The sequence below is a fragment of the Tetrao urogallus genome, assembly GCF_951394365.1.
Source record: "Tetrao urogallus genome assembly, chromosome: 7".
In the NCBI taxonomy this organism is placed as follows: Eukaryota; Metazoa; Chordata; class Aves; order Galliformes; family Phasianidae; genus Tetrao; species Tetrao urogallus.
The window spans coordinates 29,881,977-29,894,925 of NC_136820.1; the positions used below are offsets into that span (position 1 = coordinate 29,881,977).

The 12,949-nt window shown below is 36.7% G+C and overlaps 1 protein-coding gene across 1 annotated transcript in view; it reads right to left on the reverse strand.

Moving 5' to 3' along the window:
- CDK14 (cyclin dependent kinase 14) overlaps nt 1–12,949 on the reverse strand; it is a gene marked incomplete at both ends in the record, with an annotated part of 240,919 nt that overhangs the window by 87,343 nt on the left and 140,627 nt on the right. The window contains one exon of the mRNA XM_079538094.1: nt 2,320–2,443. Coding sequence (XP_079394220.1) covers nt 2,320–2,443 — 124 coding nt within the window. The remainder of the gene's footprint in view (nt 1–2,319; nt 2,444–12,949) is intronic.

The following is a 12,949-nucleotide window of genomic DNA, read 5'->3' on the forward strand; positions in this document are numbered from 1 at the left end:
CCAGTCTTTCTTCTGTTTTGCTGGCCACAACAGCCTGCACACCCAGAGAACAATCAATTGTGCATCTGAGCTGGACACTGCACTGATCAGCTCACATTTCCAACAAATTGCTTAGAAGTGCTGGTGAGAGGCTTTTAGTTTGTTTTCTTAAGAACGCAGCTGAAAAGTCAGTAGGCTCCCTGCCCACAATCAAAAAACAGAGGCTACTGAACTTTGCCCAAGGCTACTGTGGAATTTAGCAGAGGCCACTGACTTTTTCAAACTTCTAATTTTCTCTTAATTTTTAATAGGTTTTAATAGTGAAATCCAGAGATTTCACTAAACATTATAACAAAACGTGAAGACCTAAGACTGGTTACTCTGATGTGTCTTATCAGACAAGTTGCTTGAGAGGAACTTCATTATACTACAAATGGAGCAGTACTTACCCAACGAATTTAATCAAGGTGGGACTGTTTTACCTTTATATTACTGAGTACATAGCAATGCCTTGCAGTCTAAGATGAGAATCAGTGTCATTATATACATTTACTAACCAACCTAACATGGGTTTGAAGCTTAAGAGAGACTATAACCAGAGAAACAAAAAGTGAATGCAAAGTTACAATGGATTTGACTATATCTGTATCTGATAGATGATTATTTTATTACTTCTTATTATCGTGACTAACTTATTATAGCAGATTATTTTCTAGGAGGATATTTTTTTAAATAGTTATTCTTCTGGAATGGACTTTTCCTTTCTTTTTAAAAAGCTTCAAATTGGACATATAGCTTCAGGGGGAAAATAAAGAAAAGAAAGAAATAAAATAAAATACAAAGCATCATATGATCGTATGAAGCACTCAAAATAACAAAAGAGACTGCAAGATTATCAACAGATTTCCCAGTATCCTCCAAATTGGAGGACCATCATAGTAACATCTTAAAGAATTTATAATATAGATATATTTGGGGATATTCCAGATAACTGCACAGTGTATTGCAGATATAAATGACATTAAAAAAAAAAACTAGCCATTTCAAACAAACAGCACAACACCTGCAACAGAGAATTAATTTATACTTCTGCTACAATCAAAAACACTCCCACAATTCATATGCTGCATTAATTTAAGAATAAAGGATATGGGAAAGCTTATTTAAAACATTTAAGAAGCTTTCGGTATCTTCCAAGTTTTGAGAAACAGTAACAGAAAACCACGTGAAAAAATAGATATATATTTTTTTTAACTTAGTGCTCTTTCTTTAACCACCTCACAATCTACAGGCCAATCAAGTTCTGGAGCATGTCTACCTGAACTTCCTTCCCTTCTCCAGCACTGCAAATACACACCAAGCTGTTAATTGGAGTAATACTAATTAAAAGACAAAAAACATGACTACATCAACAGTGAAATTGCCAATTAGCACATAAGGCTTCCTCATTACTGCTGGTGAATGAAATGTGAAGCCTGATGTGGATAGCAGTCATAAAAATAAAAGACATTTCAAAAAAGCTGATAGGCCACATTTTCAGCTTATATCAGAAGTTCTGCTGGAATCAGTAAATGAAAACTTGACCTACAGGAGAAAGACAAGTTCCTACATGTTGTGAAAACCACTAAAGAATTACACTGTCATGTTCCACATCTCACAATCATTTTTGTAAGAAAGAGTACTGCTCCACTGCATCCACTAGAAAGTACTTTAAAATATATTTATAAAGACAAAAAGGGCAATCTTTCAGTGGACAATTTCCCATGCCTTTATACTCCACATACATACTCCTACTTCATATATATACTCCCCAGAAAGGACTAAGAATGGATTCTGAAAGCAGTCCAGATGATCTTAGTTTCCCTTCATCTTTAGAAAGAATAAATATTCTTATATCCTTCAGTCTCTTTCAATCAATCATCATTTTATAAAAGTTAATCCTACTTCCAGATCTCCACAACCCTAAAGCTGCTTGTATCAAGTGCTTGCGTTCTTCACATATTCTGTATTTCCTCAACTCTTGCTCCCTCTTTCTTCATCTCTCCTTTTCAAAGGTTCTGAATTCTAATTCAGAGGTCTCACAGGAAGAAGAACCAAACTATTACCAGCATTATTTTTCTGGTGAGAACTGGAGTATATATTTGTTTTTCATTTGCTCCCTTTTAATCAAGCATTTTGTTGACCATAATCAATTTCTTCGCTCAGGAGAAAAATGTGCAATTATCTACAATAAAGAACGTGTGTCTAAGGAATAGGGTGGGGGGAAAGAGAAATCAATGGAACCATCTGTCTGACATTCCTACAACATTATAAGAGACTTGTAATTAACTGCTTGCCTACCAAAGTCTGCCAGCTTTAACTCCCCCGTGTCACTGATCAGAAGATTCTGTGGTTTCAGGTCCCTGTGCAAAATGTAACGCTGGTGGATGTAAGACAGTCCTCGCAGCAACTGAAATAAAAATAACTGAAAAAGAGGGGGACAAAAAATGACCTCTGTTAATATTTTGCATATAACCACAGATGATTGCTTCACAGTATGCAGGATGCTTGCATATTGTGGTAACATTGTGTTAGAACTCCTCCCAAACTGTGTAATTCCCACCCCAATTTAACACATGAAATGTCCATCTAAAAGGTATGTACTTTGCAAGGACTAACCCCATTTTTCAAGCCCTGCTATATTATAGATTCTACTTGCCTACGTTAAAAAGAACAAGAACAATATAACCATGTGCAGAAGGCTCAGTTCCTACCAAATTATAATTATATTCCATTTACCCATATGGCCTTAGAGATTAGGTGGTAGCCTGAAGACAGATGTGTATCTTCTCTAATTATAGGAAACAACAGTATGGGGTGGATAGGAGTGGGGAGATAAGGCTGGGGGATGGAACACTGAAGCTAAAACAAAGAAATTAATTGTATAACAATAATGCCTGTGTACCCAAGCAAATCCCCAAGTAGGGGAGGTTTCCCTCTTTAAAGCTTTTTATGGGAGTTATTTAGGTACATTTCATAAAGAAATAGTAATTCTTAACAAGCCTAAAGATGACTTTTTAATTACACTTATAAAAGTTTTTGAAGTAGATTTAGATAAAACCCAACTCATTCCCCAAGGATTTTTTTTAACCCTTCGCTATGCTCTGCAAATATATCCCTAGAGCTAAGTATTAATGCTGTATATTTTTGAAATTTACAATTATAAGCAAAGACAAAAAAGATGGAGAAATTTTGTCCTCCCCTTTTCATCTTCTCTCCCATCACCTTCCTGCATTCTAGAGGTGTCTGATGGAAAAGGTCGTAAATCTTATCCTAGCAGACTTCTGTCAATACAAAGGGTGAAGAATTGCTTCCTAGGAGCTTTCTTTGCACTCTGAAAAATGTATTGAAATTCATTGAAAAATTACACAGATAATTCCTATTGCCTGATGTAGTCAAAGGAATACAGTTTCCAAGTGGAAACAGAACAAGCATGTCTAATACCAAAAAGATGGGATATTCAAGAGTGGATACGGACCTTGTGACCCACAGCTCACTGGCTGGTGAAATGTGCTCTCCTGTGAAATCCACACCAAAGATTCGAGGAAAGTCAACCCGCATGCATGAGAATCTCTAATTAACTTGCAACACAAGCATCCTATTTAGTGACTGCTGAAGTGAGGAGACATTATAGAAGGGGTTACAAAATCTGATTATAGAAGAGAATAAAGGCTGACATGAAAGAAACAGAAATGTCATGTTACTGAAGTTGAGATGAATTTAATTGCATTTCTTTTTTTTTCTTCTCCAAGTGCAGACACAATAACTGTACGTTCAGCTATTTAGCCAGGGTGCAAAGAGCCATATCAATCACTTTCTTGCCAGAGCTGGGTCTAACAATGTGCTGAGGAAACTTAACAGCAAAAGACAGAAATAAAAGAATAGCAGGAAAGTCATACATAACATGCACGTTCCTTTTTAGAATTGTGGTTAAAATGGAATTCATAATGCACAAAATCTATCTTAAGGGCAGGAAGAAGAAATGGCTTTCATTACAGCCTTAAAAAATAAATTCTATTAAATCACTTTCAAATACTTTTTTAATAAAATATATGGTAAATAGCCATTTTGCTAAACCAACTCAATTGTGTTAAACTTCAACTATTATTTTTAAATATGCAAAGAAATGTCAAACGGCACATTATCTCACAGCATTATGGTCTTTATAATTAAAGTGTATTAACTAGTGTGGCTTCTCATTTGGCTTTAATACAGAGAGTCAAGTGATTTGACATGACACACTGTACTAAGAAAAAAAACAGTAATTTTGCAGCCAGCCAGCACAAACATGCACTCTTGAGGACAACACTGGAATATGAGCTTATTCCAAACTTCTGGACACATCGTTCTTGTGAAGTACTTTCACAAAAGTCAATTAACTCAGTCCCATACACTATATGAATTGTTTCCTCTTTGGATGAAGATCATAAGAGAGAAGGGGAAAAATCTCCCTGAACGCATTACAGGGTAAACTTTGCCAAGTTTTTGCTGTCTTCTCTTTTCCCCCTCAGTGGTGTTTTACTTTGGTTTTATGAAACGTTAGAAGATTTAAGTGAAAATATGAGCATAACTCTTGGCAGTATTCTGCAAACTGTGTGTCCTTCGGGACTGCCTGGAAAGGGAGAACAGCAGAAAAGACTGTGTTTCCAATTGTTACCCACTCAAAGAGAAGAACAAATGAATTGGAAAGAATTGTTTTTCATGCCTCTGGAAACACCTTTTAGGCAAGTAATCTCCACTGCATTCAAGGAAAGCTTTGTATGAGAAACCTCTCTGCTTCCCTTCAAAGCTATCTGTGTTATTTTCATAAGAACAGAAATTAATTCCAAATTAGGTACCTTTACCTCTTATATGCATATACAGTTGACCTGAAATCAGCATGCCCCCCAAACCATGGTCAAATCCTCATTTAACCTGTTCTTTGCTCAACTTCCTCCATCTTGTTCAACTCTGACAGCACTGAAACCTCAGCCTGGGGCTTCTGTGGGGATTGTGAACAGGTCCCTCAACTAACATCTCCTGTCAACTCTGCTGAAGGCTCAGCCACCATAGGACTACAGCCCTCTAGACCAAAAGACAACTGTAAAAAAAGTCAAGCCAATATCAACTTTATGTCAACGGGCTTTTTGTGAGAGGAGAAATTATACAGAAGAGATTTGTGGCTCTTGAGCTTGAATGTTACTAGCTTTAAAATTTCCACTGTTGTAAACAAAGCTATATAGCCTTCAAATAACCTGTAATAGAAAAGTTGGGACATTACTTGTGTAGTGTTTGCTGTTTATTACTAACAATGGAGATACGGTGATAAAATGAGAGACTCATAAAATGATAAGGGTTGTTGTGATGAAAACTGGAAGAGAAAGAAAACAGAAGCAGGATAAGTCTATAGAAATAAGGCTTTTGGGAAGATTTCATCTTGTGCTAGGACACTCAACAGCTTTCATATTCATACAAAAAATGCATATATATAATTTGGGTTTCAGGCCTTGCTTATTTAGGATACCTGTTAAAAAAACAAACAAACAAACTTTTTCAACCTAAAAAATTACACTGAGTTTTCACTTTAATCTGAGCTACATGTTCTGATGAAGAATTTTCATAGTCGCAGTGAGAAAAATGCACGCAGGTCAAAGCCAATCTGGAGTTTATAGACTGTGATATTAAAAGATTATTATCACACTTTAAAACTTACAAGAGAAAGTTATCAATGACACAAAATTACTGGCATCTATAACAAATTAACCTAGTTTTATGGTGTATGTCCTGGTGGCCACTTGAGCTACATGTAACTTTTGACCAAATGCCTGTTTAAGCCAATTAAATATTTTGAGAGACTTGCCAGCTGCTTGGCTTTACAGCTCTGCTTTCGTGGTGTTTTTGTGAGTCTGGGCAGGCGTACAAGCCAGACCACTGTACAGCTGCAAGATAGCTCATGCACAGCAAAATGCTTTACTATCTTGTTGGCCCCTGAAAGTCACATAGGATCTCCAGTTCTTCTCATCCAAATGAACATATAAACTAAGCATTAATACAGGCTATCCGAAGCACACCTACAGGGTAAGACTGCTGGGAGCTAATGCTTTCTGACTTAGTCTCAGATAGCTCTGAAAAGTATAATGATAAAGGGGGATGACCACATACAGATGATCTGTGTAGAGCTTGCCCAGATGAGGCCACATAATTGCTTTCCATTCCCAGAGATGGTAAAGAGAGTTTCTGGCAAAGCATGTTGAAGTAAGTGAAAAGCAGGAAATAATTCACAACATTGCCAAACAGATCCTCCAGAAAATGCATAATTTCAACACAGTGTCTGCTGAGGCATCAAGGATCTCAATGACAGTAAAGATGCTGCCCCAGAGGCCTGCGGGGGATTTTTTAAAGAGAGGAATTGTCTTTTACTGATGACATGGAGTGATTTCTGAATGAAGCTAGCATTTGAACTCCCTTACCCCATGCTTTATTGCAAAAATAAAGAACCTGGCCCTAGATACAAAAGTAGAAAATAAATGAAACCTTTTAGTCTATAGAAAGTGCACAGAAATCTTTGTAGCAAGAAAACAGAAATGGAGCTGAGCTAAGCTGGACCTTAAGTTCACATCAGTGGGTCAGAAGAAAGCTGAAGTAAAAGTAGATTAATGTGCCAATCCTTTAGCAAACTCACATCACTGTATTAACATAGCTACTTTCAAAAAATAATACACAATACTGCACAAGCTCTATCATCACTGATAACACAAATGCTCCTGCTTGCTGTATGTATTAATGCACACCAGCTGGGTATCACATAATCATTTGAATTCTCTTGTGTGCATTTGGCATCAATCAATATTATATTCAGTCTTAATAAGCCATGAAATCTAACAATGCCAATAAAAGTAACCCAACTCAGGACACCTTATGCTTGCAACCATCATACTTCTCCCACGCAGTACAATCACACAACCTTAGAAACAAACTCAACCAAACACTGTGCTCAGCTAGGTTTTGGTTGACTACATGGTTTGGGAATTTTTGATCTAGTTGTCTTAAGCCGTTAGCATATGAAAAACCTACCTGGTAATATTTATTAACACTGAGACAACGAGAAATATCAGTGTGACTTCGGCTAATGTGCCAAAAGCTGAACATGTATGATATTTAACCACTGCTGGTTTTGCTATTCTTTTATCTCCTTCTAACCAGGATAATACAAAATTAAACACAAGTTTTCACTTCTAAGAATGTCCTGGGGAAATACCTAATTTTTTAGGTCAAAGCTTCATAGACTCTCTTGCAGTCAGATGAAGAAATTCCAGGAATAAAGTGTTGACTTGAGATGAATTTGAGTCCTGAGGAATAAATGATCTTATCTGAATAAAAAAATTGTTAGCTATTTGAATCATGATCATAATAAGCTTTATATAATAAAAGCTTTATATAATAAAAGCTTTATATAATAAGCTTTATATAATAACTCCTCTTTGACCTTCCTCAAATCGAATTCTCTCAAGAAGAATTTTAAAATACTTCTGTCCAAAAATCACTTTTAAAGGCTTCTAACTTGTTCTTGCCTTCCTTACACAAAAGTCTTCCAAAGACAATTCCACAAAGAAATGTATAACAATACAGCCACTGGGAATGCAAATCATATAATTTATCTTTAAAAAGATCCTAAAAATACAGGTTTTTTTCCACTTCCTAGCTGCAGAACCGAATGGGAAAGAGACTGGAAAGTGTTAATTGGCTAACTTCTATTCTCTTTGATGTTCCTTTAATCATTTTTTCTCCCCTCTGGGTTCAACTATAGCCTTGCAATGAGAAAGGTGTGCTTAATTGAGTATAAAGACGCTCCCTTATAATCAGTTACAGTCTACTAATGTTCAGTAAGTGGAAGATTATTCCAAATCCTTACTCCTGAATGGCAAAAGCAAAAAAAAAAAAAAAATCCTATAAATCACCTGTTCTCCCTTTCATTCCCATGCTGAACTAGGCTGGGGTTGCAATTGGTTTCTCACCAATTTTAGATGCACAGGAAAATGTTTTCGTAAGCCCTGCAATATTCTTTTTTTTTTTTTTTTTTTTGCCATACGTGAACCATGTGCATCATATATTGCACGTATAGACAAAACATTATATATGCATACATTCAGTCTGATTTGGGGTTTGCACATATTTCTCACTGTAGTAAATGTAAAAATTACATTCTTCTAGCATGAATTTTAACACACCGATAAAGATTCTGTGTTTACTATTCACAGTTGTGCATATTATCAAATCATTACTTTAAGTGACAAGACTGACATAAAGTTGAGTGAAATGCTGGTGCCATATTTAACGTCTGATAACTAAAAAGTCTAATTTAAATAATCAATTCTCAATGCCATGTGTAAAAGACAACCTTAATTTAGCATAACATTATTCTGCCTGCTGTACACCTGCTTGTTCAGTGGATGAAGAATGAAAAATAGCAACTTCCCAGCCACATTAAATAGCCTTGCTTCCTACTTAGCATATCTGTTAGAATACATTTTTTATTCAGCTCTACATCAGCAACATCACTAATTTCAGCATGCAGGAGAGAAATTTAAAAAGGATCACATTTGTTTGCTTTGCTTCCAGTAATGACCACTAAAATGAAAAGGAGCATCATAATAGACATTCATTTCAGAGTAAAAAGGGTGCTTTCACCAGATTCCAGTGAGTTAATGAGATAGGTGAAACAAGATACAAAATTTCACTGTATCAAGATATAATATCATGGTTTCATTGTCCAGTTCCTGTGTATCTAAGTCTGTGGCAATCAGACACCACTAGTTACAGAAAGGAACTCACATGTCACATCTTCTCCAACATCACTTAGTCCCACATTTGTCCCACAGAGACACAGGATCAGGCCATGTGCTTCAACACATTCTCGCCCCCTGCCCCCCACAGGGCATCACAACACAATCAAACACAATCATATGATGGAAAGGAAACAGAAGCACCACAGTGAGGTCACTACCAAAACCCAGAAAAAAAAATAATCATTCTTTTCAAATACTGTGCTTTACTAACAAACGTATGTTTTCCGTATTACGAATCTCAAAAGGAGTTTCTGACTAGCAATACCCAATATGTAATGCTCTGCTACTGCCAAAGTTTCAGCAACTGCATTTCCAACTCAGTAAGCCTTGTGTAGCTTGGATATAAATTACCTAATCTATCCTTCCAGATTCCAAATGCTTCCCCATCCTTTGTGCTTCAGGTTATTCTACAAGAGCAATCAGGTTATTTATAAATATTTATGTTTACAGAAGACATAAGATAACTGCTCTATGACTTTGACTTGAATTATTAATTTTCACATTAGTCATTAAATGACAAAATTATTCAACTATCAAGATCAGATTCTACTTCAAAAAACTGCAATCATTAATTAAGGACAATGTTCATAGACCTGCTGTATGGAGAGAAATAAATGAATGCTGCAAAAGACTCAAATGCCAAAGCCTGAGATTTCTGATAACATCACATAACTGTACTTCAGTTATGTGAATTCACTCTGTTCAATTCACTCTGCATTTCATCTTGTTTAGGAGGCCAGTAACAAAACCTTACTTTAATAAATCCAGTATTTTTGGCATATTTGATTTAGGTTTTTTTTTTCATTTTTGTTAACTTATGGCACTGATCACTTCTTGAGCACTTGGCATGGAAAAATGTTATTGCACTAGATAATGTTTCAATAGCTCCTATTCGTTACTTTTCTTTCTTTTCATCTTATTCATCATCTTTTTTTTTTTTTTTTTTTTTTTATGGTAGAAGATGTAATACTGAAACTAGATATCTTTGTATGTGTGTGTGAAATTTGAACATATTTGTACTAGAGATTACAGTGTTGTCCCTGGAAACTCAGTACTGAATTCCACCCCATACTTTGCCAAATATATAATGCCACCTCGAGAGTCAAAAATTTTCTCTCACTTAGAACTTCAGTCTTGGAGTGATACAATATTTTCTAAAGGTTGTAGATAGGGGTTGAGATTTTGCTTTTGTTTCAAAAAAAAGGTCCATCATTTTTACATGGAAGTTCGCTGCATCTCACTTCCTGGGAGCAAGGAAGTCTCAGAATTGAGAAGGGTAAGAGCTGAAGTCAAGCACTCCTGGGAGAAAGCTGAATACTCTTGCTCCCTGCATGCAAAGTTCATCAGCAGTAGCCTGCTTATTTCCCTTATTGTTTTTTGGCCCTGGAAACAGAAAAGCTGCCCAGGGAGAGGAACAAATTAGAGCAGCAATATTAGATGGAAGACGAACAAACTGGAAGCTCCTGCTCCCTGTAGTCACAATAGATGATAGGAGCCTTCCAAGTTGCCTGAAGTAAAAGATTTAGCAAGTGATTTTAAGAGATGGAGACAGTTTTTGTCTGGTTGACAAGCACACTGTCATTCACGCTGGTGTTGCACAGATTGAGGAACAGTGGGTAAGAGGCAAGTGACTTTATTTTGTCAGATATGTTTTTCTTTTGAAGTTATATGCTCACAAAAACCAATATTACCTCCAACAGTGTGAGCAGAGAAAAAAAAAAAAGAGAGAAAACCACTCTTTTTGCTTTTCTCAAAAGACTACAGCTATTTCAATGCAGCATCACTAATTAAGAAGCAAACCAGCTTTCATTTATTTTAAGGGAAGGAATACAAGGAGGCAGTGCAGGCATCACAGATGTGAACCTGTGCTCCACTTGTTCCACCAATAATAGGAATAATAGGAATTTTAGAGAAAATGAACTCAGCTATAAAATAAATGAATCAAAATGGAAAAATGATTTTAAGTACAGATAAAAATAAAATGTGACTGGGAATGCAATAATATGGAGTAAAAAATGCAGTTAAATAGCTCTATTATTTCAAAGGTAAAAGGAAGGTTAAGAACAGTTTTACCAGTGTGATACATTTTCATGGGTTGTGCTGAGTGCCAAAAGTAGATATTTAAAAATTAAATTGTAAGTTTACAAAACAAGAATCGCCTGTAGACAGCTGCAATCAAAGATTTGGAAGAACCAAAAAGATACATCAAAATGGTGGGGAGGTAGCCCTGTACCAGACCAAAAGAGGCACAAATCAAAATGTAGCTCAACACAAAAAGGAATTTGCAGACTCAGTTCCCTACTGTGATCATCTGAGCTTATGCTGTAAAAAGAAATCCAGATATTTCAAGAGTCCAAGAAGCGTGAATTGTAAGAAGTCAGGAATAAGTCCTGTTCCTCAGTCTGCCACAGTCACACTTTGAATCTTGGTAGCTCCACACAGCACACACTTCTATGCTCCACCCAGGCTGCATCAGAACCTTCCAGTAGACGCAGAGCAGGGCATAACTTATACTTGGGGGCTTATACTTAGGATATTTGCCTGCCTTCAGTTTTGGAAAAACTGAAAAAGACATCTTCAAAACCAAAGAAGAAAGATAAGACTGTGCCTATTAAACAAGAACTTATTTCATGATTATCTTTTTTGTTTCCTCACCTCCAGTTGTGATACCATCCACAGTATATTCACATATAGTTATAAAAAAACAGTAGATATGCAAGCTTGTTACCTACCAAAGTTGTACACAATTGTACATTTGGAAGTAACAGTCTTTGGAGAATTCACAGATTGAAATCACTCTTTTCTGACGATTTCCCTTCTAGCTAATAAAGATGTTGCAGGCATCCAGCACACTTAAGTAAGCAAGATCATAAAATTATGAATCGTTTGAGTTGGAAGGGACTTTTAAAGGTCATCTACTTCCAACTCCCACACAATGAACAGGGACATCTACAGCTAGATCAGGTTGCTCAGAGCCTAATTCAATTTGACCTTGAACACCTCTAAGAACATCCAGGGACATCCAGCACCTTTACAGGCAACCTTGTGCCAGTGCTTCACCACCCTTATCATAAAAACATTTTCTTTATATCCAAGCATAATCTCCTCCCTTTTAATTTTAAATAATTTGCCCTCTCCTATCACAACAGACCCTGTTAAAGAGCCTGTCCTCTTCCTTCTTACAGTTCCCCTTCAGATACTAAAAGGCTGCTCTCAGGTCTCCCCAGAGTGTTTTCTTCTCCAGGCTGCACAGCCCCATTTCTCAGCCTGTCCTCACAGGGGAGGTGTTCCATCCCTTGGATCATTTTTGTGGCCTTCCTCTGGATGTGCCTACATCTCCCTCCAACAGGTCCACATCTCTCCTGTACTGAGGACTCCACACGTGGAAGCAGCACTCAGGTGAGGTCTCACAGCACAGAGCAGAGGGGCAGAATCAACTCCCTCACACTGCTGGCCACACTTCTTTTAATGCAGCCCAGGATATGGTTGGCTTTCTGGGCTGTGAGAACACAGTGCTGGCTCATGTCCAGCTGCCATCCACCAGTACTCCCAAGTCCTTTTTGGCAGGGCTGTGCTCTATCCTTTTATTCCCCAGTTTGTACTGATAGTGGGGTTGCCATGACTCAGATGGAAGACATTGTACTGGGATTTGTTAAACCTCATGAGGTTCTACTGGGCCAGCTGATCAAGCTTGTCTAGGTCCTTCTGGATGGCAAGATTCTTGGTTAAACTTTCTAAGGAATGGGTGCATTAAAAACAATATTAGATAATGAAATTTCACACACAAACTCTTTGAAGAGTTTAAAAACTGATGGTTTTGTTTTTTTTTTAAGACTTGAGCCTCCAACACAAGGAGTAAAGAACTCTGAAATCACTATATGTGAATATGTACATATCACTAAAAATGCTAAAAAAAAACCAACAAAACAATATTTTTTGTTTGCTTGCACTTATCCCAAGACTCTTACAACTACAAATGGAGACAGACATTCTTCTTCATATTTCCATGTACTTGTAATATTCTGTTGATTCTTTACTTAAGATATCTAAGTGACAGCAAAAATCCTATCCTAAACCACAAAGAAAGGCAATGTCAAACACAACAC